The sequence below is a fragment of the Motacilla alba genome, chromosome 27, assembly GCF_015832195.1.
Source record: "Motacilla alba alba isolate MOTALB_02 chromosome 27, Motacilla_alba_V1.0_pri, whole genome shotgun sequence".
NCBI lineage: Eukaryota > Metazoa > Chordata > Aves > Passeriformes > Motacillidae > Motacilla > Motacilla alba.
In genome coordinates, this window is record NC_052042.1 from 1,874,564 (window position 1) to 1,902,208 (window position 27,645).

Sequence of the window (27,645 nt, forward strand, 5' to 3'; positions counted from 1 at the left end):
CTGTGGCACAGCAGCTCAGGTACAGGTGCATTTCCTGAAATCAGCTGATGTGGAGAAGGACATCTCTGGGCAGAGCTGTGGGGTTTCACCCCCGGATTGGGGTGACCCCAAAAGATGGAAAAGTCCCTCATCCAACCCGTGCCTTCGAAGAAAGACTCAGTAGTCCTCTGTTGTCTGTTCTCAAGGTAGTTTATTGTTGGTTATCTAAAAGATTCTTCTCCTGAACTGCTGTGGCCCGTTCAGCAGCTCAGACAAAGGCACACTGCCCTCCCAGGGGGCTGGTGCCATCTTTTATATCACACATTACGTGTTCCATGTTTATACTTTTTCCCCAATGCCTCCTGTCTATATTGAATGGTGACTTTCTACTCTAGACCAATCTGTGAGTGCCAACATCACCAAAGACATGGAGGCTAGGAAGGAGAAAGAAAGAGGACAGGGCACACCCAAATCCCTCCATCTTAGAACCCCTGACCCCCATGTACAAAACTTGGACCCCTGTGTTCAAGGCTTAAAACCCCCCTGTACAGCACTCAGAAATCCTTCCTTTCACTTCGTGACTACTTCTACTACAATACCTAAACTTGTGTGACTTCTTGTTCTTCCTGCAAAGTTGGTAAACTGTTCCGTGGGTCAGATTCAAAGCCACAGGGGTCTCTGGCTGCATGCCAGGGTCTCAGATGCTTTTGACCTGGGTCTGGAACATCCGAGAATGTCTGTGGGACATTCTGAGTTCCGACACAGAGCAACCTGTGTAATTCTGTAGATGCTCTGCTTGGAGAAGCTCTCCTTTGGCACTCTTGTTTCTTCTGCTCTGTTGGGTCAGGCAAACCCTTGGTACTCTTTGTTCTTGGGACTCTAAATTGTCTTTCTTGTGATGTTGGCAAATATTGGCACTAGCAGAGCTGGGTTCCCAAAGCTGAGAGCACCTGGTAACCGCAGGTAAACAGCGCTGGAGTGACAGAGCTGCCCCTGCAGACCTGAGTTCATTTGAGCTTTGCAAACAAAGGGAAGCAGCAGTAAAAGCCAGGATCCTTTAGCTGTGGGAGAGGCCCTTCTGCCCTGATAAAGTGGCTCTGGGGTGCCAGGATGGGCAGTAATTTCCCGACTCAGGCCCAGAGAGTGCAGGGCTGCTCTCAGAGACAGAAACTGGGAAATGTGTTGAGTGTTTGATAAGGAGTGCCCAGTGCACAGTGTCTGGCTGGTGCCTTGAGAGGCTCCCTGGAGCAGAGGCTGGGCAGTGTTAAAGGAATAAAGTGGGGATTTATTAGAAGGCCTTCAAAGGATACACCTTGGGCAGTACAAGAGCCTGGCTGTGGCTCTACCCGAGATGGACTCAGAGTCACGAGTTTTCACACTTTTATAAGTTTTGGTCCGTTTCTTTGTTGGGGTTAATTGTCCAGTTACAGCTTCAGGTTATGCAGTCCCATCCTCCCAGATTGCTCTCCTCAGTTCACTGTTGTTTGTATTTTTTGGGCCTTCTTGGGCTGGAAAAGGATTGTTTTGTCCAACTAAGCTGTGAAGAGAACTTGCTAACACTTTATATGAAGTACAGAGTTATATACTAGTGCAGTGCAGAATCTGGAAAATGCGGAAGCTGAAACTTTCCTGTGTCCTGCTCCTGTCTGTGCTGGAGGAGAGCTCTTACCAGGCAGGGATGTTACCACTGCCACGGGCAGACAATGCAGGGGAACATCCCCTGTTTCATTTCCAGCCCCAGCTGATGCAGGAGGTGCTGGTGGGAGCTCTTCCCTCTCTCCTCCTCGGAGCTGTTTGGGTTTCTGCGGTGCAGCATGATAATAGGGGGCTGATTCACGGCGTGGGGAGGAGGGATCCATCTCACCCAGGCATCTCTGGACCCTGTGCTGAGGCTGCCTTGGTGACTGCTCACTCAGTGTTCCCTGCCTTTGTCTAAAATGTGAATATTCCTTCTGAGATGTGAGCTTCCCGAAGCGTTCCTCTTTTTTAGGAGAAGAAAATTGGTATCTCTGAGTTTGTTGTCGAGAGAGAATGCAGCTCCTTCCTGAAGAGAATAAAAGCTTCCAGCAAACAAATAGAGGTCATGGGGAGTAGGTGGAATGGCCGGGCCTGAGCAGGGAGTCAGGGCTGCGTGTTCCAAGGACAGCAGCTTATCCTGGCACAGCCAGGAGGTCTGGAAGGGCCTGTCTGGCCAGGCCTGCTGATCCAAAAAGTTCCTTGTAGGTTGATTTCCTCTTGTGGCTGCAGAAATATAGAAGCTTTATTCAGTGGGTTTTTTTTGACATGTCCAGAAAAACCCTCTGCAAGCTAATAAACTTTCTTAGTTAATTTTTAAAATTATTTAGAACCACAGCATTTAGGACAACTTGTGTTCCTGAGCCTGGTTCCTGATGGTGACAGTGTGTTGTCATTCCTTTTATGAATATTACTGAATTGTTCTTTAGAGGAGTCTTGGTTTTGTCGTTACTGTTTCTCCCTGCCACAGAGCCAGCTTTCCCTCCAGGTCAGGAACCCGCTCTTACCTGGCAGCCAGGAGCTCTGCTGGTGTTGCTGTTTTATGGCCATTTCTTGTGTCCTTCTCTGCTGAGCTGTTGCTCAGCTCCGTGGTGTGTTATGGATGTAGAGAGCAGGCACAGTCCTTGGGCTTCCCTGTGCTGGGAGCTTGGTAGGTGCTGAGCCAGCTCTGCAGCTCATCCTCCTGCTGGAGCTGCTGCTTGTCCCCTGTGTCCCCAGGTGTAATGTCCACCTCTGGTGTCCCTGGGATCTGGAGATACAGGCAGAGCTTTGTGCGTGCGTTTCCTGTCGGGAGCATACTCCTGGAAAACGTGTAGCATCTGTGATTCATCGTGTCAGTTCCCTGTTTATCTTCAGAGCTCCTTTGACATCATAATTCTTCCTGTCAGTCGTCAAACTTCATTTTATTGCCAGACCCGTGGTGGTGGGTGAGGGTTTGGTTTGGAGTCAGCCGTGGTTCCACCCACAGAGGCACCTCTGCTGGGGCTCTGGGGAGTGTGGACTGCACTGCTCAGCAGGAATTACACCTCTGCAGGTGTATTACACCTCTCTGCCCTCTGTGGGTGCTGAGGCTCTGGGCTCAGAGAGACTTTGATGCCCAGCAGCTGCTCCAGGAAAGCTTGTGTGCTTTTTGGAGCAGGGATCCCCATCTCAATGCAGCTGGCAGAGGGCTCTGCTGGGGAAATGGAAATGTCTGGTACCCAGAGTTGCCATTTCCTAACACTCCTCTGCCAGCACCTGTGGGCCAGAAATTCCATCTCTGTGCACCTGCATATACATGGGATGTGTGTCTGTGTCTGTTTTACACAAAGGAGATTTTTACACATGTACTACTTGAACAATATTTGTCTTGTACAAGCCATGTGAGAACAGGGCACAGAACCAAACCTGCCTCAGCTTTAGAGGCTGTTTCATAATCTCTTGCTCAGCATTAGGAAATGAAATGAGTTCAGTTGTCTTGGATGAGGAGCATCTTTGCCTTAGCACTTAATGTTTCAGCTCTTCTCAGTACCAGCTGTCAGCAATGCTCTTCAGTCACTACCACCACCTTATCTCTGTGGGGAGAAACATGTTTTTCCTTGGCTTCCTCTACCATCACCCTTAATGATTCACAAGAGGTGAGTTGACAAAACACGAGAGGTGTGTTTTGTGTATGTGTGAAAATATCCAAATAGCAGCACTGCTTTCTGGGCTTTGGCAGGGGTTTGGACTGGATGATCTCCAGAGGACCTTTCCAACCCCAGCTATTCTGTGATTTTGTGAGCATGTGAGTTTTGTATTTTCTGTGGAGGAAAAAGAGTCCTTGCAGCTTTGGAAAAAAAAATCCCTGAAAGATCAGATGTTGTGGTGATTGTTTCTATTATGTAGCTGTTTGGTCTTCAGGGCAACTTTTCTTTGTAAAAATAAAATATACCAGTGTCACTAAGCCTCCTGGGCTTTGAGGCAACGTTCCTGCTTTGTCACAAACCCAGAGGTGGGGTCCTTCATGTTTGTCTCTCAGGGTGAGATTTATCAGTGCATCGTATGGTCTTGTTTTCCTCTTGGCAATCAGAAGGAATGCTGGAACAGGTCTGGGTTTGATGGCAGGTGCTGCCTGGCTGATGGATGCTGGGAATGCTTTAGCAGTGTGCAGTCACCTCCTCAGGACTGTGCTGTCCTTGGAGTCTCCTCTTTGCATAAACCAGAACGATACCTGGAGGTATTGGGAAGATTCTTTTGCCTAATTTAACCCTAATTTCTCTTCTTTGAGCCAGATCTATCTATGTTGTGGGCGTGGGTGTAACAGCAGCCTGTGAGGTGTGTGGGTCACCTTCTGCCTGGCAGTGCCACGGGGTGACTGCAGCAGGTGGCATCTGCTGTCACCTGCAGGAGCTTGCTCTCTGCTTTGTTAGAGCTGTCTTGCCTGCTTGCCAGCAGTAACCTGCCAGTTTGCTTAAAACTAGTTTGTGTAAATATTCTTTGAGATCCCTAGGAATGCTCACAAGGATTTTCCTGCCCCTGTACCCTGCTGTGGTGTGGGATGGCAGTGAGGGGAGAGGGGCAAGTTCTGGAGTCCTTGTGCTGCTGTCCTGGGAAGCTGGAACCCAAACTGCAAGAGCTTAAAGTGTTCCTCACAGCAGCACCACTGGCATATGCCAGCCATGTGTGTTCCAGCCCTGGACTGTGCCAGGAAAGCTCCCTCAGGAGCAGCCTGTGCCTGTGCCCTGGCTGTGGCAGCTCAGCTGCCTGACAGAGACAAGGATCCATCCCTGGAGCACCAGCTCTGGGTATGAGCTCTGTGGGGAGGCCAGGTAAGAGGGAGCCCCTGCAGCTCCCCACTGCAGCATGTTCCTCCTTCCTGCCTGGGTGATTTCCAGTTTAATTGTCACCTCCTCATCACCAGATTTCCTCAAGTTGTCCCTTGCCCTCTTGTGGAGCTCCATGCCTGTGAGTGAGACCCCTGTCTTGCAGCTGTGTGATGTTGAAACCTTTTCAGAATATAGATAACCTTCTGAAGATCTGCAGAATCCTGGAGCTTGAGGAGGGTGTGTAGTGGAGGGCTGGGAGCAGAGGTGCTGCCTGAGATGTTGGTCATTGCCAGGGAGAAATGGGCTCCTGCCAGACCCCAGGAGGAGGATGAGCTGGGCTCTGGGATGGCTGGCACGGCCTGTGCTGCTGCTGCAGCCACGTTATTTCAGACACCCAAGGGTGTTGTGCCATCATCTCTGCTGTGCTGCAGAGCCCGCAGTCGCTGCTGGGTTTGGAATGCACTCCTTGCTGTTCCTGCATTTCCCGCAGCTCTGTGCTCCAGTGCAGCTGGGAAGCAGTTTGTCACCGAGGATTAAAAATGCACTTGAGGACTAGAGCTGTAAAAAGGTTTAATCCAGGAGCTCCGTGTCCACGTTGCTCCAGAAATATCCCCTGTAATGCGTTTTATCAGGGCATGTCCTTCACAAAACCGTTCCCTGCAGATGGGAGCAGAAGTGATAAAATGGTGAATGTTTGCTGTGAAGTGCCCCAAGCCTAGGGGCCTCAGCAGACAGGCTGTGCATCTCATAAATCCACTGATGTCATCTATTTTATTACAAGAACATTTGAGTCTTTTATTACACTGAGCATTCAGGTGGATAAATCTGCTTCGGTCCTGAAAATGAGATCTTTTTTGGTTGTCACTTATGTCAGGGGCAATTGAGCATTATTTAGTGAAAGTAATGATTTGGTCCTTTACTAAATAGCAAGTACTTGAGGCAAATCACAGCGTGCCATGAAAGTTGATCTGAACTTTAGAGCAGGCTGGGGGGGAATTTCTCTGATTCCTGTCCCAGAGGGGCTGGGGAAGGAAGGCTGAGCAGGGCAGTAACTCCTGGGGAATGATTTAGATGTGTGTGTTGGGATCAGTGCATTTCCTGTGCTTGCTGCTGGGATTTAAAGGTGCTTCAAGAGAAAATCCCTCCTGAATTACTTTTAGCAATAGGTTGAGGCTGTCAAATAGTTTCTGTTGCGTTGCCTGCAAATTTGTATCTGACAGAGGTAGCTGTGCTTTGGTTCTCCAAATGACACCTTGGGGAGCAAGTTCAGCTTTTCCCCGGGTGAAATGTCTTCAGTCCCTAGCTAATGACAGAAACATCCTGCTTTTTCCATCCCTTTCTCCCCCTCTGGAGGCATTTTGATCACAATTTTCATCGTTCAGCCCTTGTTTTGTGGTATAATCCTGCAGGAACAGGTGGGGTGAGGGTGTAGGATGGGGCTGAGGTCTCTCTGCTGTGCTCCCCCCGTGCTCCATCCTGCCTCGTGATGGGGATGGGCAGCTTGGGCTGGGAGTGCTGCTATTTTGGTTTTTAATTGCTGATTGATGAATAACAGTGGAAGGGACAAAAACGAAGAGATACTCCTGAAAAAGGATTGGTCCTCTGACATTAGAGAATAAAAAGAGGAGGAGGACTCCCCCACAAGATTTGTTGCAGTAATTTTTTTATAGTGATAGGATGGAATTAACTATTTTACCTAATTTTCTTCTGTGTGTTACGGATCTGGGATGTTTCCTGTCGAGTGGAAAATACTCACGTGTGATATTTCTTTTGAGAAGCAGTGCAAAAGGATTGTGGGGTCGGAGAGCAGCTGGCTGAGGTCAAACCTTCCTGTGGACTCTCAGTGCTGCCCTGTACTGCACTGGGTGAAGGGATTTATGCAGAATGGACGTGCTGAAATTCCAGTTTTCTGAGTTATGTTCAGGGAAGAGGGAAGGTCCCATCTTTATCCCTCCTTTCCTCCCTGCGTGGGCTCTGTGACCCAGCCCAGCACTGAGACAGGGTTGTAGGGGAGCTGCTCTGACTCCAGGCTGCTTTTACTTAGCAGCTTCCAGAAAACCCCAGTGCCCTGTCGCTGTGCAAGAAACACCTTCCAGGGAATGCTGATTACCTGCTGCCTTGTGCCAGCACTGGGGGAAGCTTCATTGCCAGGGTTCACTTGCAAGTCAGCAGTGTTTGCCCTGCAGGCTTTCTCCAGCTGATTTTAAAGTATTTGGGTAGCTAGGGTAGAAAATACAAAGTACATAACTGTCCCAAAATGCAGAGCTTTGGGATACAAGTACCTGTGAATGTTTGGAGGAAGCTGGGAGAGGAGCTTGTTGATACCAGTGGGCTCTGGGAGTGTGCCAGGACCCAGGAGACCTGTTTTGTGGTTTTGTAGAAGTCTTGAGGCTTGGCTTGGGAAAGGAAAAACCAGAATTGTATTTGACATTTTCTCCACCCCTCTCTTGTAGCCTATGCAAGCAGCGAGGTGTCCCACTGACGAGCTGTCCTTGACCAACTGTGCTGTGGTGAACGAGAAGGACTTCCAGTCTGGGCAGTAAGTGTGCACTGTTGCTCTTCCAGCTTCTAACCAAAAAGGAGTTGTTCTCAAAATTTGTGTGGAGGGGGAATGACATTTCAGGCTTGGAAAGGTGAACACGGCAGTTTGATTAACGAAACCTGTGTGTCTTCAGGGATCAGAACTTTCAGCGTGGCTCTCTCTGGAAATGGCAGATGCTGGAGGAACGGTGGCTGTTTCTCTAAAGTATTTCTTTCTTGGGAATGGCATCTGCTTAACTAATAGAATAATCATTTAAATGAAATAATTCTTGGGTAATTTTTGTTTGTTTTGGTTTTGCTGTTGTTTCCTGTTACATAGTGAGAATATTTGAACTATTTCAAAACTTTTTTTTTCATTTTATTGTGTTACTTGGGGCATCCTCTCACTTTCACATCGTATGGGAGTGCTGAGCAGAGCCAGGAGAACTCTCTCTTGTTCTTGGAGTTTTCATGCACAAGAACAAAAGGGAGAAGCAGCCAGAGTGTGGGCACAACAAGCTGGATTCTTTAATTGCAGTTTTGGGGTGGTTGATGGAACCTGACTCTGGGGTTTATTTCTGTTAGGTGCAAAACACCTGCATTGTGCAGCTCATCCCACACAGAAGGGTTTTGGATTACCAGAAGCCAATTCACATACTCAGATTCTTTGCTTTGCTGCAGCTTTAGGGAAGCTCTGACAGATTTTAGTGTGTAGGTTGTGGACAGAAGTCATTAATTTCAGCTGAAAGGGAATATCACGTGCGCCACAAGGCAGAAGGGCTTGGGTTTGAAAAATGAGAAAAATGTTCAAGGAGATACTGAATGATTTGCCCACCTTTGTATAAAGACCTGTCCCAGTGAGCTCTGCTGAGGGTGGAGAGCACAGCAGTGCTGAGCTGCAGCAATGCAGGGATGTGTTCAGCCTGTCTGTGCTGGCCTGGCTCTGGAGGGGTGACCTGAACTGTGATTTCATGAGCCCAAGTGGAGTAGAAAATGCCAAAACCAAACAAAACCACCCCTAACTCAGCAGAACTTTTAGAGTCAGAAGCAGGCAAAAATGTCTGCTTGGGCAGAAAAGTGTCCTGGTCTTTTCAAAGTATGGTTTCCCCCAGGTTGATTTTTTTTCAATGTAATTGAGTTACAAAAATACCTGAACTGAGCATTGTACCTCATGCATTATAAAAACTTTAATTTCCTCCAGTATGGGTGTCCTGCAGGGACCCAGCTGCCAGCCCTGCAGCTGGCTGTGCTCCTTTTGCTTCCAGAGCCCTCTCTCCTGGCATTTGTGGCAGCATGCAGGAAGCAGTGCCCTGGGGTGTGCTGGCTCAGCAGGCTGGATGTGATTCTGGCTGCTCCCTTGCCCCTGGGAGCTGTTTATTTCTAGCAGTGGTGCTCACACACCAGCAGTGTGTTTGGTCAGGAGCACATGCTGCAGATGGCTGCTCAGTGTCAGAGGGAGCACAGGCAGCTCCTGGTGTTGGCAGTGCTGGAGCTGGTGCTGCATTGCAGCTCCCTGGGCCAGGCCTGCTGCAGCTCTCCTGGAGCCAGCCCTGCTGCAGCTCCCCTGCAGCCAGCCCTGCTGCAGCTCCCCTGCAGCCAGCCCTGCTGCAGCTCCCTGGGGCCAGCCCTGCTGCAGCTCCCTGGGGCCAGCCCTGCTGCAGCTCCCCTGCAGCCAGCCCTGCTGCAGCTCCCTGGGGCCAGCCCTGCTGCAGATCCCTGGGGCCAGCCCTGCTGCAGCTCCCCGGGGCCAGCCCTGCTGCAGCTCCCCTGCAGCCAGCCCTGCTGCAGATCCCTGGGGCCAGCCCTGCTGCAGCTCCCTGGGGCCAGCCCTGCTGCAGCTCCCTGGAGCCAGCCCTGCTGCAGCTCCCTGAGGCCAGCCCTGCTGCAGATCCCCTGGGCCAGCCCTGCTGCAGATCCCTGGGGCCAGCCCTGCTGCAGCTCCCCGGGGCCAGCCCTGCTGCAGCTCCCCTGCAGCCAGCCCTGCTGCAGATCCCTGGGGCCAGCCCTGCTGCAGCTCCCTGGGGCCAGCCCTGCTGCAGCTCCCTGGAGCCAGCCCTGCTGCAGCTCCCTGAGGCCAGCCCTGCTGCAGCTCCCTGGGGCCAGCCCTGCTGCAGCTCCCCTGGCTCGGGTCCCTCCCCACGCCGCCTGCTCCGGAGGGTTTTTGGTGGTACCTCCACAAGGGCTCTGCTCTGTTTGCTGCTGGGGGTGTAGAGCTGGAGCTTGCCCTTGGATCAGGGAGATGCTTTAACCCCAGGGTGCTGCTGATGGTCTTCTCACGCTTCACTTCCTGCACCTCGTGAGCTGGGCAGGGATGAGTCAGGGGCGAGTTCACACCAGGCCATGCACTGCCTGGTCCCAGTGTGTGCTGTGTGGTGGTTTAGGGAGTGGCACCATCTTCAGCTCCTGTGTCCTGCTTCTATTTTGAGGACTCTTGGTGCAGTTTGGAAAGAGAAACCAGTTCTGAGCACAGCCAGGCTGTGAGGGGACAGCAGTCAGGACAGGTTTTTGTTCCTGTTGAGAACTGCTTGTTCCCTTTCACATGGGAAGCCCATCCCTCCCAGGCCAGTTTAGTTTTCTGAGGAGCCCTTGCTGAATGATTGCTGTGGGTTTCCAAACATGCACTGCATGGGATGAGATCCCTGCTGGCACCTCCACATGGATACCTGAGTCATCCCCTCCCTCACAGGAGCCCTGCTCATGCTTCAACACGAAACCTGATGCACTCACAGGTTAATTCATGTCTGCTGGAGTTTCTCTTGGTTTGCTCAGCCTGGCCAGCAAACTTCCCAGCAGTTTCCTGGGCCCGGTTTCCTGGAGCCCTTCCTAAGAGCTGGCAGCACATGGGTTGGATCTGACAGCTGCAGGCGAGGATTTACACACAGAACAGAGCAGCAGTTCCTCCTGGGAGAGCTCTGGGAGCTGTCTGGCCCTGGTGATTTGTTGTTCCTTTTGTTCGTGGATAAGCAGAAGCTCTTAATGAGTTTGAGATTTCCCCCCTGTGTCTCCATGAGCTCTCAGCTCCTTCCTGGTGAACATCAGTGTAGGAAAGTGCATTTAGTTTTTCTGCTGTTGCCTTATTTTGAACATTTGCAGTGCATGGGTTGCTTACAGCTTGTTGGAAGCTGTCTTTGAGAAGAAACATGGCTGTTCCTATGTCTTATGCAGATTTTTCTCACAGAACCTGTCAGGATTTAACCTTTCCTAGTATTGCCTTTCAGAAAGCTGATTTTTTTTTTTCATTTTTTTTCTCTTTGTTTTTTCTTTCTGGCATCTATTTGTCTGTTGCCAAGCTCTGCTGTCTTTCTGCTTTGCTGGCGATGTTTCTGGTGAATGGAATATCCCAGAAATATTTGGTAATTGTAATTACCTAATTGGTAATCAAATCTTTGTGGATACTCCTCCCCAGTATTTTTACCAGGTATTGTCATTTTCTTGCATTTTGGGTTTTTGAAGTGAAGCCCAGCAGTGATGGAGTTTGTTTCTTCCTGCAGAGATGCTGGATCTCTACATGTTGAAGTCATTGTTGAGTGCACAGCTGAGGACCCCTTTGGGACTTTAAAAAGCTTTAATTTTGGGTCTTTTCCTGTGTCATGAGGTGCTTCCAGTCAGGTGTTAGTTGTCATCAGGTGCATTTTGTGGTGAAGCATTTCTGAACTGTAGCTGGAATTGTTTGTTGCCTCTGGGCATGTTTCTCTCATACTTTGCAGTGTCACACCTTCCTTTCCAGTTGGTTGTGTGTCCGTACTAATTTGGATTACTCAGGCTGATGCTGTGGTGGAAAACTCCTGCCTTCAGTCCTGTTCTCCTGGATAGCTCTCTGCTTTACCCATGTTCAGTTTGAGATGAGCTGTCCTTGGAGCACTGGTCCATCCAGGGAGGATCACTGCCTGTTCTGCTGCTGGTGCTCTCCCTGCTCATGGAATAACCCAACGGCTTGGGCTGCAAGGGGACCTTGAAAACTTCCACTTCCATCCCCTGCCATGGGCAGGGACACCTTCCACTGCCCCAGGCTGCTCCAAGCCCTGTCCAGCCTGGCCTTGGGCACTGCCAGGGATCCAGGGGCAGCCCCAGCTGCTCTGGGCACCCTGTGCCAGTGCATCCTGTTCCTGGCTAATGCAGCCCAAGGGGATCTTACCCACATGTGCTGCAGGGCTGTGTTGCTGGCTCCTCTTGAGCTCATTGTCCACCTGGTTCCCAGGGATTCTTGGCCCCCAGCCTGCACTGGGACATGGAATTGTTCCTCCCTGGTGGAGAACTTTGAATTTTCCCTTATTGAGCTTGATTGGGATCTGTCGAGGTCCCTCTGAGCAGCAGCACACCCAGGTGTGTCCCCTGTGGTCTGGCTGAGGAGCTCTGTCCCTCCAGCTGCTCAGAATGAAGGGGTAAAATAGTTTTGGCCACATGTGGACTCCTGGAGTGTCCTCCTGCAGGGGGATGTGCAGATCCCAGTGATTTCCTGCTGTGGAATTTGCAGATCCCAGTAACTTCCTGCAGTGGATGTGCAGATCCCAGTGATTTCCTGCAGCTGGGTTTGCAGATCCCAGTGATTTCCTGCAGTGGGATGTGCAGATCCCAGTGAGCTGCAGTGGAATTGGCAGATCCCAGTGATTTCCTGCAGTGGGATGTGCAGATCTCAGTGAGCTGCAGTGGAATTGGCAGATCCCAGTGATTTCTTGCAGTGGGATGTGCAGATCCCAGTGATTTCCTGCAGTGGGATGTGCAGATCCCAGTGATTTCCTGCAGTGGGATGTGCAGATCTCAGTGAGCTGCAGTGGGATGTGCAGATCTCAGTGAGCTGCAGTGGGATGTGCAGATCTCAGTGAGCTGCAGTGGGATGTGCAGATCCCAGTGGTTTCCTGCAGTGGAATTGGCAGATCCCAGTAACTTCCTGCAGTGGATGTGCAGATCCCAGTGATTTCCTGCAGCTGGATTTGCAGATCCCAGTGATTTCCTGCAGTGGGATGTGCAGATCCCAGTGAGGTGCAGTGGGATGTGCAGATCCCAGTGATTTCCTGCCGTGGGATTGGCTGATCCCAGTGAGGTGCAGTGGATTTGATACTGTTGGCTGCAGCCCCAAGTGCAGCTGCTCAGCCTCCAGCCCCTCCCTGCCCAGTCTGTATCACAGCAGGGTCTGAGGGTGGTTGTGCCAGGCAGTGTGGAAAGTTTGCCCGTGTTGGGATAAATCCAGCTGTCCCTTCAGCCCCAGAGCTCACCATTTCATTGGAGAAGGCTGCTGTGCTGGTCAGGATGGATTTTCCTTTGTAAATCCACGCTGACCACTCCTAAATCCATGCTCAGAGTGACTCCCAGTCACTTTCTTGTGCTTTAATCTGCTTGGCTTCCTGGATTAGTTGCTCCATCACTTCCCTAGGGAGTCAGGTGAGGCTGACCAGCCTGTAATTCCTTGGATCCTCCTATGTGAAGGCAGGAGTGACATCTGCTGTCTTCCAATCTCCATAAATCTTCCCTGGCTGCTGTGCAGCACCAATTAATGCCTTGTCCTCCCCTTAGCATTTGTATGGAACTTCACCACCTACGCCAGGTTCCTGGATTTGTGCCTGGGGCAGGAGGAGGAGGCAAGGGAAGGGTGTCCTGGCAGCTGCTGGGTGATTTTGGGTCAGAACCAGTGAGGACTCAGCTCAGTGTCTGCCTGAGCTGGGAGCTCAGTTGTCACTTTGGTGTGTTGAAAACGCTTCTGACCCTGCCAGGCCACCGAGTGCCAGCAGTGTCCGGGAGGGCTTTGCAGGTGACAGCTGGCTGTGGCTCCAGGTTTGGCTGCTGTGGCTCCAGGTTTGGGCTGCCGTGGCTCCCAGGTGGAGTTACATTTCCTCTTGTCTCCAAGGGCCATGTGCTCCTTCCTGTGGTGTGGCTGGAGCTGTTCTGCACACAGGATGGAGCCAGTGCAGATCCTCACTTGGATGCTGCTGGATTGGCTGGGCATGTGCAAATGGCAGTGTAGGGAGCATATGTGCCTGGAAAACAGGGGCTGCAGGGAGAGGGGAGGGCCAGGAGCGTGCACCTTGGCTGCCAGCGTGGCTGATCCTGCCCTTGCTGGCCCTGGGGTTGGTGAGGGGTGAAATCCCATAGAGATGGTGCCTTGTGAACCCAAGGGTGCTCACAGTGCCAGCAGCTGTGAGAGGAAGATGAGGTGGACCCTGATTCCACCACCACCCCGCTGCCAGAGCACACAAATCCCAGGCTCCTTTGGTTTTGCTTTCTCATGCCAGCAAGCTGTCTGCCTATCACATGATAACAGCTATCAGGCATAGTCTGAGGAAGCTCTGAGCAGCTTTTGAGTATCTTTGTTGCTGACAGCCTCAATTCTGAGTGTGACAGACAGACACATGCCATGGCTGCTGCTGTGTCTGCTGCTGACTGCTTGTACTCTCTGGTTTCATAACTGTTCTGTGGTGGAATTGCAGAGTCATTGAGGAAAAGGCCTCCCAGGTCATTGAGTCCCACCTGTGCCCAATGCCCACCTTGTCCCCAGCCCAGAGCACTGAGTGCCACATCCAGGTGTTCCTTGGACACCTCCAGGGATGGGGACTCCAAACCTCCCTGGACAGCCCCTTCCATGATGTTCTTCCTGATGTTCAATCTGAACCTCCCCTGGCACATCTTGAGGCCATTTCCTCTCATCCCGTTCCCTGGGAGCAGAGCCCAGCCCCCCTCCCATCCTGGCTGCCCTCTTTTGTCAGGGAGTTGTGGAGAGTGAGAAGGTCCAGGCTGAGCCCCTCCAGCTCTCTCAGCCACTCCTGGTGCTCCAGACCCTTCCCCAATCTCCATTCCTTGGATATGTTCCAGCCCCTCAAGGTCTTCCTGGCAGCGAGGAGGCAGAACTGACCTGAGTCCTCGAGGTGTAGCCTCACCAGTGTTGCAATAAGGTAGAAAAATTACAAAGAAAGGCCTCATAAAATCGAGCCTGCTCTCCTAAAATCAGTGGCTGGCCGTGTCAAGGTAGCACTTTGCAAGTTTCCATAAGAAAGCAATCCTGGTGTGAGCAGTTCATTAGCATAACAATCTGTTCCTGGGTGAAAAACAGCTAGTACCTGTACAAACTGTTTTTATACTGTTAGATAGAAAAATGAGAACTGTCTCTTATAAACAACTTTCCCTGCACGTGCACGCTGGGGGTTTGAGTGACCAGTCAGTACAGAATGACAGCTTGTTGCTAACTAGTAAAGTAATTGGCAAGAAAGCTGCTGACCAACTGGAGTCACCCACGAGGTCTGTAAAACGGGATAAAAACCAGTTGTGTGAGTAAAGAGGGAGCTTTTTCCTGATTTATTCAGATACACCAGTGCCTGGCACAGGGGACAGTCCCTGCCCTGGGCCTGCTGGCCACTCTGTTTCTGATACAGGCCAGGTGCCCTTGGCCTTTTTGCCCACCTGGGCACACATCAGCTGCTGTTCACCTGCTGTCCATCAGCACCCACAGGTCCTTTCCCACAGGAAAATGTGGGTCCTTTCCCACGTTCCAGCACTGGTGCTGTTTTTCCAGCCACACAGATGAGTTCAAGATCAGCTGGTCACTTGTGCCAGGAGGAACAGCCTCAGGGCCTGTGTGATTTTACTTTTTGTACAGGAATTCCTCCCATTTTTTAAATCAAATTTCCAAACAATACACTCAGATCCCTGTATGGGCTTTGCATCTACTTCTTGTTGGCATCACTGCTGGGGATGGTGCTTGTATGGGGGTAAAATGTTGGTGCTGTGGTGTTAATGCTTGAGATGTGAACCTGTGTTGATTTTTAACTGTGGTGGTTGTGGTTGTGGTTTGGTTCTCTCTCATTTGCACAGTGCAATCCTGAAGTAAATGGCTACTGGGGGGTGTAAATATTGATTTTTGGAGTAGAGTTTTGCAGTAGGGCTTTGAGATCATGTTGTACCAGGGAGGGGTGGTGGGCTCTGTCACCCTGCTGGGTGTCTGAGTCAGGCTGTGCCTCTAATGCTTTTGGTTTTCCTGTGTAGCCCTAGAGATAAGCTGGGTGTTCCTTTTGAGCTCCCACAGCCCTGTGAGCAATGCAGAACCCTCGTGGTACAGATCAAAATAAAATACTGATCTCTTTTCCAGACATGTTGTGGTGAAGACCTCTCCCAACCACAAGTACATCTTCACGCTGAGAACCCACCCCTCGGTTGTCCCTGGCAGCATTGCCTTCAGCTTGCCCCAGGTATGGCATGCTTGGACTTTCCACTCTGCTACACAATAAGCAAAATATCTCTCTTAGGGTCAGGATGGATGATAAGTTCTCTAATTGGACTAAAAGTATGCTGCAAATTTGATTTCTGCCAGCAGAAGTTCAAGGAGACTCATACTGCAACTGAAGTGACTGTGCTTATATTGCTCTGATATATTTTTAGTGCATGGTGGTGGGATAAAGATACTGGAAAATGTGTAATTTAACCTTTTAAAAATCCACCAGGAAGAAACTATTTGAAAAAGAAAAGCCTAAGCAATATCTGCCTTTCCTTGTGAATCTTTATTGTTCTCCATTTTCCCTTGACTTTAAAGGGTTTCTTAGCTGTGTTTTTCATTTTTAAGACCTGCTGGAAGTTTTATTGACCACATTCAGTCATTGTTAGTATTTTTAGATGAAAAGTGCAATGAAATGCATAAAAAAACCCCAAACCCCTTTGTCTCCTCTTTCTTAATTAAGTCATCATCAGATGTTAAACGATGGTTGGAATAAATAATGAATATAATTAACTTCTAAATCAAAAATGAAGCTTGTAGATTTTTACTGCTCACACTGAGTCTCATCCCATGAACCCACAGCAGTTGTGTGATTCAGTGCTTTCCTATCTCACTGCTCCAGAGCCCAGTCTCTGTGCTGCAAACACAGGAGATTTTTTTTTTTCTCAGCACATCTTGGCACAAGCCCCCAAATGACATTTTGCCTTTTGATGTGCTGCTGGAACTGGGTGTGTCCCAGTGAGTGGGTGGGGGATGTTATGTTCACCAGTTTTTGGTGCCCAGCAGGAGATGTTGGTGCTGTTCAGGTCAGGGCTCTCAGGTTGAGGGTTGATTTTGTATTTGTGGGTTGTTGTGGAGCCAGGAGAGCCCATCTGCCAAGGGGTGAGGGCTGGTGCTCCCCTTGGAGAAGGGGCTGTGCAGGGAGTGTTGCAGCCTCCGGGAGGTGCATGCTTGGTGTATGGGATTATGGAGCTGTTGGGGTTGGAAGGGGCCTTTAAAGGCTGGCTGAACAGGGACATTTCCCACCAGACCACTTTGTCCACAGCCCTTGTCCAATATGACCTTGAATGTTCCCTGGAACCTCTCTGGGCAAGGTTTTACCATTTTCACCCTGAATTCACCCTCTTTTAGTTTAAAGCCACTTCCCTTTTTTCTTTTCCTACTGTCCCTACTAAAAAGTCTGTCCCCTTAAAAGGATTTAAGCCCACTTTAAGTATTCAAAGGCCACAATGAGATCCCCCAGAGCTTCCTCCAGACTTAACTCCCATTCCCTCAGCCTGTCTCCACAGCTGTTTCAGCCCTCTGAGCATTGGGGCATTCCTGATACTGGGTTTTAATTTTAAAATTCCCAGTATTTCCCAGATCCTTGGGTAATTGCAGTCAGTCTGATACCCCCTGTGTGTTTACTGCTCCTGTTCAGGGATGTCTGTGCTCTGAGGCCTCCAGAGCATCTCTTTGTTGTACACTCACCATTCACGTGGAGTTCCTGACCACCCTTATTCTGTGGTAATCTTGATTCTTGACTCCTGACACTGAAAGCTGTGACAAATTTGGTATCCTGAGAGCCTAAACCACAAATTGCTGTACAGTGACGACAAACGTTTAGCAGAAACCAGCCAGGTGAGCATGGGGGTTGAGCTGTATCTCGTGCCACAGAGGAGATCCTGACAAATCTTCCCCCAGCGGTGCTGGCACTGCCCAGGCTCCAGGGAATGGGCACAGCCCCGAGGCTGCCAGAGCTCCAGGAGGGTTTGGACAGAGCTTCCAGGGATGCACAGGTTGGGATTGCTGGGATGTCTGCAGGAGCTGCACTGGATGATCCTTTGTGGTCCCTCCCAGCTCAGGAGATTCTGTGGATACTGGAGAGGGTGTAAAGGGGGAAATGTTTACTTTGTTAGCAAAGTCATTGTGTTCCTTCTCCCAGACAAAAAGGCAAGTACAAATGACCATAAACTTCAGCTTTTCAAGTGTGATCTCCCCAGAGCTGTTTGTAATGACACCTACACCTGCCTGGTGCCTCTGTTTGTTACCTGAGGGGTTGTGAAGGTGGCATAGGCTGTGATGAGGGCTGAGAAAACACTGCAGCCAGTCTGTAACACAGCAGCAGCCACTGGGAAAACCACATCCTTGCAGTCATCAAGCCAGAACTGTTGGAATTGTAAAGGTTATAGATTTTTTTTTGGTGTCACATAATTCGTGAACCGTTTCCCACTTCTGCAGTTCCATGCAGCACAAGCCTCCCTAAAGGAATTTCCAAGGGACCAAAAGATTGGAACAGTTTCATTTTTTACTGGTTCTCTTGGTTCAGCTAATATTGTACCTTGGAGTACATTAGAACATGCTTTTAAAATGCTTGTGGGGTGTGTAATAGCCATTCTGGTACTTGTGCATGCTCAGAACTTGGGCTTTGGTAGGAAATGAGCAGAAGGACAAAAAGCTCCATCCAGCACCACAGCTTCTGCCTCCAGGATGGTGGGGAGACCAGCAACCTGAAGGAGGCTGGACAGAACAACCTTCTGAGATCCCAAGAATTATTTGGAGAGATTATTCAATGTTTTTGACTTGTTTCCTGTTAATTTGGGGGTCTTTGGGTTATTCCATTCTGCCCCTTTTTTCTGCTGCTGAAGGTTCTCTGGGGGATCCTGCTCCTCTGGGTGAGGAGGCTGCCTTTGAGAGGGCAGCTGTTCTGCAGGGCAGGTGTTTGTTCTGAGGGACAGGTGTTTGTTCTGAGGGACGGGTGTTTGTTCTGAGGGACAGGTGTTCTGCAGGACAGGTGTTCTGACCTTTTTGTCTTGTTTTTCAGAGAAAATGGGCCGGCCTTTCCATCGGGCAGGAGATCGATGGTGAGTCAGTCAGTCAGAGCGATTGGGATGTGTTCATAAAGCTGAATTCATGTTTCCATCCTGAAGGGAAACTGGATTGGGAACTCACAGAGCTCCAGTCCTTCTCCAGGTGATGTGAGGATCTCGTTAATGAAGGAGCTGCTCTCCTCTTGAAGCTTTTCTGCTTTTAACGTTTTCCAGGCCTGGGCAGACTGTTTTGGCAGTTTCTCCAGATACCTGTTGGTATCTCAGCCTGGCTGTGTGTGGGATGTCAGTGTCCACATGCAGATATGAACACTGAACATGCCCTGGATAGCCTATTCCGGGTCTCTGGAGAACACTCCCACTAACAGAGGACAGCTCTTGTCCTTGGGGAATTTCTTGGCACCAGCCCTGGAATGAAAGGGGATGTTTTAGAGCCAGGAGCAGCAGTGTGCCCTGCAGTGCTGAGCTTTGGGAGCAGCACTGATGTTTGCACCAGTAACTGACCAGAACATTCTGCAGCAAGGTGAAGGGCTGAGGTGAATCTCTGTTCCTATTTCAAATCTTCCTCAGGCCTTCCAAGCCATGGTGAATGTCTGGAGGAGAGCAGTTAGCTCTTTTGTCACTTTGTGCTGTGTGTCACACACACCCACTGCTTGGGTCACTGTCAGCTACAGAAGGGTGTTGGACCTGTCTGTAGCTGCTGGAATGCTGACCAGACTCCTGGCAGCAGGAGTTACAGGAGGGTCTCCATGTTCTTTGCTGCAGCAGGTTCAAGTAATGGATCCCATTTATTCTTGGGACCATCAGGAGTCACCTCTGTGCTCCTGGAGAGGGCAGCTCCTCCTCTGCCTTGCTGGGATCCTGCTGTCTGCACTGGAGCACACTGTTCAAGAGGCCACTGCTTTGCCTCTGGAATAGCTCACAGTGCTTCAAAAGTTCTCTCTTTGGGACTCTGGGCAGAGCTGATGGCTGCATCCTGTGTCAGGATGACGAGGGCTGGACCTGAGGAGTGTGTGGCTGTGTGTCCTGGTTTGAAAAGCCAGGTGTCTGCTGAGGAAAGCAGGAGCCACCCCTGAAGTGGAAAATGTAAACCCCCTCCTCTGAATTGTTATAATTTTGAAATTAAGGGGTTCTCAGGCAAAGATATGGGAATAGGAATAACAGTTCTTTACTAGAAAAATTAAAATGCAGTAATACAAACCAACCCTGCCAGAGTCAGAGCATGCCCTGACCCCCTGTGTGTCAGGGTGGTGGCAGCAGTGCCATTCCATGGTGGCTCAGCCCTCCTGCAGGGCCAGCTGTGGCTCTGCTGGAGCAGGGATCCTGCACAAGGGTGCAGTTTTCCTCTGAAGCTCCAGGGCTGCTGGAGATGGGCCTGGGAATGCAGGGGAGAAGAAAGCTGCTCCTCTGGGAATGCAGGGCAGGAGAAAGCTGCTTCCCTGGGAATGCAGGGGAGAAGAAAGCTGCTCCCCTGGGAATGCAGGGGGCAAAGGCTGCTGTGCTGTTCCCAGGCTCAGATTGGATCCAGGTAGGAATGCTTGGCTCCTGCCCTGGGCAGAGCATCTCCCCACGGGATGATGGAATTTGATCAGCCATGCAGGGACACTCACTGGCCATGGACAGAAGATAATTAATAATTAATGGCCCATGAACAAAAGAGATCTCCTGGAGGGAGGATTGGCTGTGGGAGAGATAAAGAAAACTGCCCCATGACCAGCAGATACCTGCCCCAGCTCTGGCAGATGGCAATGGGATTCACACCCTCATTTCCAGCCACTGTGGGTGTGAGGTGCTCCTGGGGCAGCTCCCTCCTGGCTGGTTGTTTTCCCACACCTGTGGTCTCAGCAGCTCCATGAGCAGGGATCAAATACTCAGATGTGAAGTCTGATGTGTTTGTAGGGACAGCTGGAGTGGGCGTCTCTGCCTCTCTGGGTGTCCCACAGAGCAGGATTTTAACCTGGAGAGGAAAGCTGGGGGAGAGCTTCCTGCTCCATACAGGAACCTGGAAGGAGCCTGGTCTCTTCTCCCAGGAGGAAAGGGACAGGATGAAAGGAAACAGTCTCAAGCTGTGCCACAGGAGGTGTAGATTGATGTTAGGAAGAATTTCTCCACAGAATTGGTTGTAAAGGCTTGGAACAGGCTGCCCAGGACAGGGGTGCAGTCACCATCCCTGGAGATGTTTGAAGAACTGGTGGATGTGGCACCTGAGGGTATTATTTACTGGTGACCATGATGCTGGTGCTTGGTTGATGGTTGGACTTGGTGATCCTGGAGGCCTCTTCAACCTTGATGATTCTGTTAATCTGTGATTTTTTTGCCTGCTGGTCTTATTTTAACTGAAGAAGGACCTATAACAGGGGAAGAGTCATAAATTAATTTGTTTCTCACCCTTGTTTGGCTGATCATGTGCCAACTCACAGATAAGTGCTTTATAGTATCCCAGTCTTTTGGGGAAGGAAGCACTGATATTCTGTGATCAGCTCTCAGAGCAGTTTGTGACTGTCCTTGTCCTGGGCTTTGCTGTAAACCTTCCAGCTACGTGGGAGCCTGTGTTAACAAAAATAATGCAGTGATTCTGTGCAGAGTGACTAAATGTCATCTGACTCCGTGCTGGGTGGAAGGGATTTGTAAAAGCATTCTGCAGGTAGAGAGAAGTGTTCACAAAGCCAGTGATTTCCCAGGGCTCCTGCTTTGTCCCGGTCCCCTGATAATGTGGAAGCTGTGTTTTAAATGTCAGTGTAAATGCAGCCCACAGCTCTGTGGAGCAGTGATGAGTCCTGCTGAGCCCCTGATGATGCAGTAAAGGTTTTCCAAGTGAGTGGTTTTCCTGGTGGGAAGGCAGAGTGCCCTGATGGATGTGTCTGTCCTGCCTTCTTTGCACTCCAGCTGCCCTTGCTCCTGTGTTCCCAGCAGAGATGCCCAGCTGGAGCCAGGGCAGGCTGCCTCAGGTGCCTTCCCACCCCAGGGAGGTTCCTGCTGCCTTCCCAGAGCCAGGAGGTCTCTGCTGCACTCCCAGCCTCTCTCTGGGACATTGCAGGCTCTTGGAGCTGGTGCTGTGCTCTGCTGGGTTTGCTGCAGCACTCAGTCCTGGGTGTAAGGGCTGCTGGCACCTCAGGTCTGTGCTGTGACCAAATCCAGGGACTGGTATTCCAGAAGCTTTTATACAACAAAGCCACGAGGTTCAGCAAGGAAAAGGAAACTGCTCAGTGGTGACCTGTAAGGTGACAGGAGCTCCTGGTGTTTGCTTGCAGGCCCAAAGGGGTCACCCTGCTGCTGTACCCCTTTTGAAAGAGCTCAGTGCACCAGATCAGGAGTAGTGTTCTCATCTTCGTCCCTGTTTCCTGAAGATCTGTCTGTGGCAGCTCCTCCCAGGGTGGCCCGTGCCAGGAAGGCTGTTGGGTGTGTGCTGTGTGTTCTGGTCACACCTTCAGCAGGGACAGGCTCTCCTTGTTCCCTTCAAGTGAACAATCCTGGAGCAGCCCATGCTGGGGGCTTGTGTTACCATCAGCCTCAGCATCTGCAGGTCTGTTCTGGAGATGGTTCAGGGGATTCTGCATCCCTGAAGGGAACCTGGGCATGTCAGCATGGCCCAAGGGGTCGGGGCCATGGCCCTCTGGGGTTTCCTCTGGTCAGGGATGAAGGACAGTTGATGATGTGCTTTGTTTTGGGCTGACAGATTGCATTGCTGCATTTGAACGTGCAGTAATTCACTTTCTGCTGCCTCATCTGGAGAACAGTACTGCAACCTGTTGCCTCAGAAAACCAGTGATGGCCCCTTGTCACTGCCTTTGGGCAAGACTACCCTTAAAGCTGCTTCTGGGCTTCCTGGAGATGTGTCCAAACCCTTGGGTGGAGATACAGCCATGTGAGAGCATAGCATGTCTGGAGTTGCTTTCATTGTCCTCATCCCCCAAAGTCTGTGTGGTATTTGAGGCGTTTTAAAGGTTTATTAAGAGTTTTTAGAGCAATGCAAGGATTTTCAGTGACAATTTTACTATATTTTTGACCTTTTAGTTGAACATGGATTAAGAGAAAAAAGGGTCTCTAGCAGAAATAATATATTCAGTTTTACTAAGTGAAATTCTCAAGGGAAGAGAGTGTGTTGCCAAACATATTTAATACACTGGGGGGACCTTGCTGTCCTTAAATGTGCTGTTTCTTGGGTTTTTTTCAGTTTCCTTATACACTTTTGACAAGACCAAGCAGTGCATTGGCACCATGACCATCGAGATTGACTTCCTGCAGAAGAAGAACATTGACTCCAACCCCTATGACACAGACAAGATGGCTGCAGAGTTCATCCAGCAGTTCAACAGCCAGGCCTTCTCTGTGGGCCAGCAGGTGGGCTGTGCTCTGGGCCTTTGAGGCTCCACTGGGCTAAAACTCCTCGTGCAGGCTTGTGAGGGACCATCTGAGGGTGCCAAGAGCTCTGCAAAGGCTGGGTCAGGGGCAGGAATTGTTCCTTGTGTGAAGTGATGCCTCAGGTTTTAGTTTTTCTATTTTTCAGGTTCTGTGCTGCTTTAGTGGGTGGCTCTGGGTTCACATCAGGGGATGGTGAGCTCTCTGCACAGAGCAGGGAGACAAAACAATTCCTGCTCCAGCTGGGGACCAAGGACAAATGATCCAAATCTCAGGCCCAGGAGCACAAACAACGTGGAATGAAGAGAGAAAAACAAGGATGGGACTGCATGGGCTGGAGCTGTCACTGGACAATGAACTCCAATATGCAAATGGAGCAGAGCTTATAAAAGTGAGAGACCCCGTGACCATTTTGGGTTCGCCTGGGGTGCAGCCCTGGCTGGGCTCTTGTGCTGCCCAAGGTGGATCCACTGAGGTCTCCTAATAAATCCCTGCTTTATTCTTTAGCTCTGCCCAGTCTCTGTTCTAGGCCAGCCTGCCCAAGGCATCAGAAGGATGTCTTTGTGAACAGTAAAACCATTGTGACTTTCACTGAGCACAGAGGGGTTTAGAATCTGCCCTGTCCTAAATCTGTGAGGAGAATCTCAGGGCTTGGGAGAGTGTGGGTCTCTCTGTGTTGTGGCCTGGTTGGATGTGAGCATGGCAACTCCTGGAATCTTTTGGGAAGTCAGTTTTCTCTCCTTCTCTATGCAATCAAGACAAACACCAGGTTTAATTCATTCTCAGTGGCACCTCCCAAGTGCAGTGTATTTTATTGTTCTGGAAGTGTCCCAGGCCAGCTTGGACAGGACTTGGAGCAGCCTGGTGTGGTGGAAGGTGTCCCTGCTGTGGCAGGGGTGGCACTGGATGAGCTTTAGGGTCCTTTCCAGCCCAAACTATTTTGGGATTCCATGATTTATTGCTGCTCTAGACTTAAGCAGTGAAACAGGGACATCAGTTTTCCTTGAGGACCTTGGAAAGCTGATGTCCCTGTAATTGAGCCTGCAGGGGTCTGCAGCAGATGGACTTCAGCCCCTGCAAAGCCCTGTGTGATAGCCTCTGCTTTGCCTTGTTCTCAAAACAGGTCAATGTTGGTCTCTCATAGCATTTTCACCTTGCAGGGTCTGAATCTTAAGCCAGCTGGAAATAAACTCAAGGAAAAGGAGGCAAGGCTGCAGACCCAGCCTGGTTTTCTGTGGGATGGACCCTACTTCTCATTCCATTCACTCTGTCTCTCATTAGCAGTATTCCTGAAGTGTCCTTGTCAAGCTGAAATGCAAAAGATCTGAAAGTTTTGAGCTAAATTGTTCTCCATGACTAGCACCAATTATTGAAGCGAGAGGAAAATGTCACTAGATGGTGCAGAACAGAACACTGAACTGGGGGGAAGGTGGGGGGGGAATAGATGATTTTCTTGGAAGGAGAATTTTTCTTTGAGCTTCTCCAGCTGACTTCATGTTCTGCAGCTTTAGGTCTGTTACTCTTGTATTGGGGCAGGGACAGGACATGGTCAGCACTCCAGAGCTTTACAGGGAAAAAACTCCAGGGGAGCTGCTGGGTGGTTGACTCAGTCTTCAGGCCTCTCTCCCTTCAAACCTTAGTAGTCTTGTCAGGATCTTTTTTAGCTTTTTTTAATGAGATTTGTTTTCCCTTTCTACAGCTGGTGTTCAGCTTTAATGACAAGCTGTTTGGGCTGTTGGTGAAGGACATGGAAGCCATGGACCCCAGCATCCTCAAAGGGGAGTCTGGAACAGGCAAAAAGCAGAAGGTGGGCTCCCAGGAACTCCTGTGCATTCCTTGGGGACTGCAGAGCTGCAAGTCCTACCAGCTCATGCTAGCAAGGGCAGTTTAGGTGACCTGCCTTTGGAGGAGTCACACATCTGGCTCATCTGTGTGTCAAAGGAGACACAGAGCCTTGTTTGCAGTGCAGTGCAGCCTCCACTGCAGAGCTGGGGAGGATACAGGAATAACCTTTTGGTCTTTAAGTACTAATTCATGGAAACAGCCTCTCTTGAGTTTTTTTGTCTTCCAGATATGTCCAGGTTTGATTTTTCCTTCTGTAGAAATGACAGGATTTTGTTTTCTCCTTTACTTGCTAGATCTTGCTGAAATAAAATTGTTGGGTTTGAGCTAAACCAGTAAGTTCTAAAAGCCAGGTTGTTGTACCTGGTGAGCTTCTCCCTTCAATGGTGTTTGTTTTAGAGGAGGGGTTGGTATTTTTCATTCTTCCCAGGAAGTGGAGATTTTGCTGCTTTTTCCTGCCTTCTGAGATGTTCTTGGAGATACCAAAGGAGCAATCTGAAGCCGAGTCTAGTGGCAATTAATATAATTATTTCTTTCCGTTCCCTTTGCAGATCGAGGTTGGTTTGGTTCTTGGAAACAGCCAAGTTGCCTTTGAGAAAGCTGAGAACTCCTCTCTCAATCTGATCGGTGAGTTCCTGCACCCACACAGAAATAATGCTTGAGATCTGCTGCTTTTCAGACCCAGGAGACTTCATTGCCTCAAGGGTGTTGTTTGTCTTCACTCCTAGGCTTAGCTTAGCAAGGCCAAATGGACCAGTAGATCCAGGGACAGCAGTTATTTGAAGTATTTTAACTCTTCAAACATAAAAGAATGATGTTTTTAGGGACAGAAACAAGCCAACAGCTCTCCCATTAAATTTAATTAGAAGAGAAGGGATTAGCAAATTGAGAGCTTTCTTAAATGTGTGGTCAAAATGTCAAAGTCCTGCTCTTTGGAAGGCCAAGGGAGCTGCAGAACAGCACTGGGGGTTGTGTGGAACTGCTTCCAGGAGTTTAATCACACAACTGGGAACTGATTTAAGCAGACAGTTTCTAAAACCTCAACAAAACAAATCCCTGTGTACAATATCACACTTGGTCATCAAAGAAATTAAGGAATAATTGGTGTGTCCTCCACACACATTCCTTTAGAAAGAAGCTGCTGAAGGGGTTGGGCTGGGTCTGGAGTGTTCCATGGAGGCACCAGTAGGGATGGTGGGACTGGGCCCTGGGGAGGGCAGTGAGGCCCTTCCCTGCAGTGGCTCTGCGTGCCCTGGGGCTGTGGGGGTTGCCTGGGGACCAGGGACACCTCCTTTTCCCTTGGCTGTCCCTTTGCTTACCAGTGGTGTGAGGTGGGTGACTCTTTCCAAGCTTCAGCTGCAGATCCCTCCCTGGCTGTGAATCAAGGCCGAACACACACTTTTATTTTAATTTTTTCTTGTTTTTTCTTCCCTGTTTTGTTCCTTCCTCCCAGAACCCATGAGCTAAGGACACTCCTCCTTTTGCTGCTGCACGGATCAGGAGTGGCAGGTGCAGGCTGCTGGGAGGGGGCTCAGGGGGCCACGAGGTTTATTTTTGCAGTAGGCTGCAAAGCTCTGCTTGGCTGGAAGTGCTCAGTGCTGTGAGTCCTTGTTACAGGAATAAACCATCTGAGGGGAGCAGCCACTGAGGAGAGGAGAATTCAGCTCATCCAGCACTGCAGGAGCTTATGGCAGGGGCTGAGCTTTGATGCTGCCCTGAAGGGCCACATTTGGGGTGGGACTTTGTGTCCTGCAGCTGCTTTCTGTTGCTGCAGGCAGTGGAGGGTGTGAGGCTGTTGGGTGACCACACCTTGCCCCTCACCCGAGTTTTGGTCCAAGCACTCAGCCTGTGCTGAACCCTAACAAAGCTCTGTGGGCTGATGGCTGTAATTAAACATCCTAACGAGGGTACAGCTGTTAATAGCACCAAATGGAACTTGCAGGGGCAGGGCAGTGAGTTCCCACCTGTGACTGGGGGATCACAACTGTTCAGCTTTCCCTCTGCTGCCAGGACAGCTGGGGGCAGTGTGAAATAACCCTGGGCACTGAGGGTTATGTCAGCAGGGCATTGTGCCTGGTTAATAGTCAGAGCCATATAACGACCTGGCATCTCCCTCTTGGCACGTGTGGGAGAGCTGCTGCATTGGGAATAGGGGTCCTTCCCCAGGATTCTGTTTCATTGTCTTCAGACAAGACAAAAGAGCTTCTTGTGCCTCAATTTACTTCTGTCAAATTGGTACTTCATTTAATCTCCTCATTGATCTGAGGCAGAATTGCTTAATGTGCTCTGTTGGTCTCTGGGGAATTGTAAAGTTCTGAATAATTAAATTGTGAGAGAGGAGATGAAAGTGAAGTGAGTGTCACTGAGCTCTGCCTTCAGTGAAGGGCCTGCACTATTTCAATAGAGAAGAATTGTAATAATTTTTTAAAAAGCCAATTCTGTTTGTTCTGTTTAGCATAAAATTGTGTTATGAAACCGTTGGAAGAGGTTTTAATCCAATCTGCAAGAATTTTACTGTGCTGAGGTGCAGCCAGAAGGGGGGAGTGTAGGCCAAGCTCTGTGGGAGCAGGAACAGCCCTGGCTGAGGGGTCTGACCTAAAAGCTGGAGTGCAGCACTGGGATAATAAACACAGGGGAATTGTGGATTGGTGCTCCCTGCAGGGCTGTAGGTGCTCTGTGTCCCAAGTGCTGCTGGGCTGTCCCTGGCATCTTACCCAGAGGCAAGCTCCTGTTTGTTTGTTTTGCTGTCCTTGGAATTGAAATATTGATTCCAGATGTGTTTAGACCAGGATTAAAGAGTCTGGTTGAGCTCACACAGAGCTGCTGTTTGCTGTGCTTCCTGGACTCTTGCTGCTCATTCATTATCTGGCTGAACTTGAAATACCTCTCAGGAGAGCTCGTGGAACAGAGCAGCAAAATGCACACTGGTTGTTTGCTAGGATTGGATATTGGGAAGGAATTGTTCCCTGGGAGGGTGGGCAGGCCCTGGCACAGCGTGCCCAGAGCAGCTGTGCGTGTCCCTGAATCCCTGGGAGTATCCAAGGCCAGGTTGGATGGGACTTGGAGCCACCTGGAATAGATGCAAGTGTCCTTGCCCATGGCAGGGGGTGGCACTGGATGGGTTTTAAAGTCCCTTCCA

At 50.1% G+C, this 27,645-nt stretch overlaps 1 protein-coding gene across 3 annotated transcripts in view; it reads left to right on the forward strand.

Moving 5' to 3' along the window:
- Positions 1–27,645, forward strand: part of NSF (N-ethylmaleimide sensitive factor, vesicle fusing ATPase) — a 75,856-nt gene that overhangs the window by 6,182 nt on the left and 42,029 nt on the right. For 2 of the 3 annotated variants that reach the window (XM_038162896.1, XM_038162895.1), the window contains exons 1-7: positions 3,441–3,611; positions 7,235–7,320; positions 15,376–15,475; positions 18,302–18,341; positions 22,480–22,646; positions 24,364–24,471; positions 25,058–25,133. In XM_038162896.1, coding sequence (XP_038018824.1) covers positions 3,456–3,611; positions 7,235–7,320; positions 15,376–15,475; positions 18,302–18,341; positions 22,480–22,646; positions 24,364–24,471; positions 25,058–25,133 — 733 coding nt within the window. In that variant the 5' untranslated portion in view covers positions 3,441–3,455. Of the gene's footprint in view, positions 1–3,440; positions 3,612–7,234; positions 7,321–15,375; positions 15,476–18,301; positions 18,342–22,479; positions 22,647–24,363; positions 24,472–25,057; positions 25,134–27,645 lie in introns of those variants that run through there. The other variant, XM_038162897.1, reaches the window with a different exon arrangement.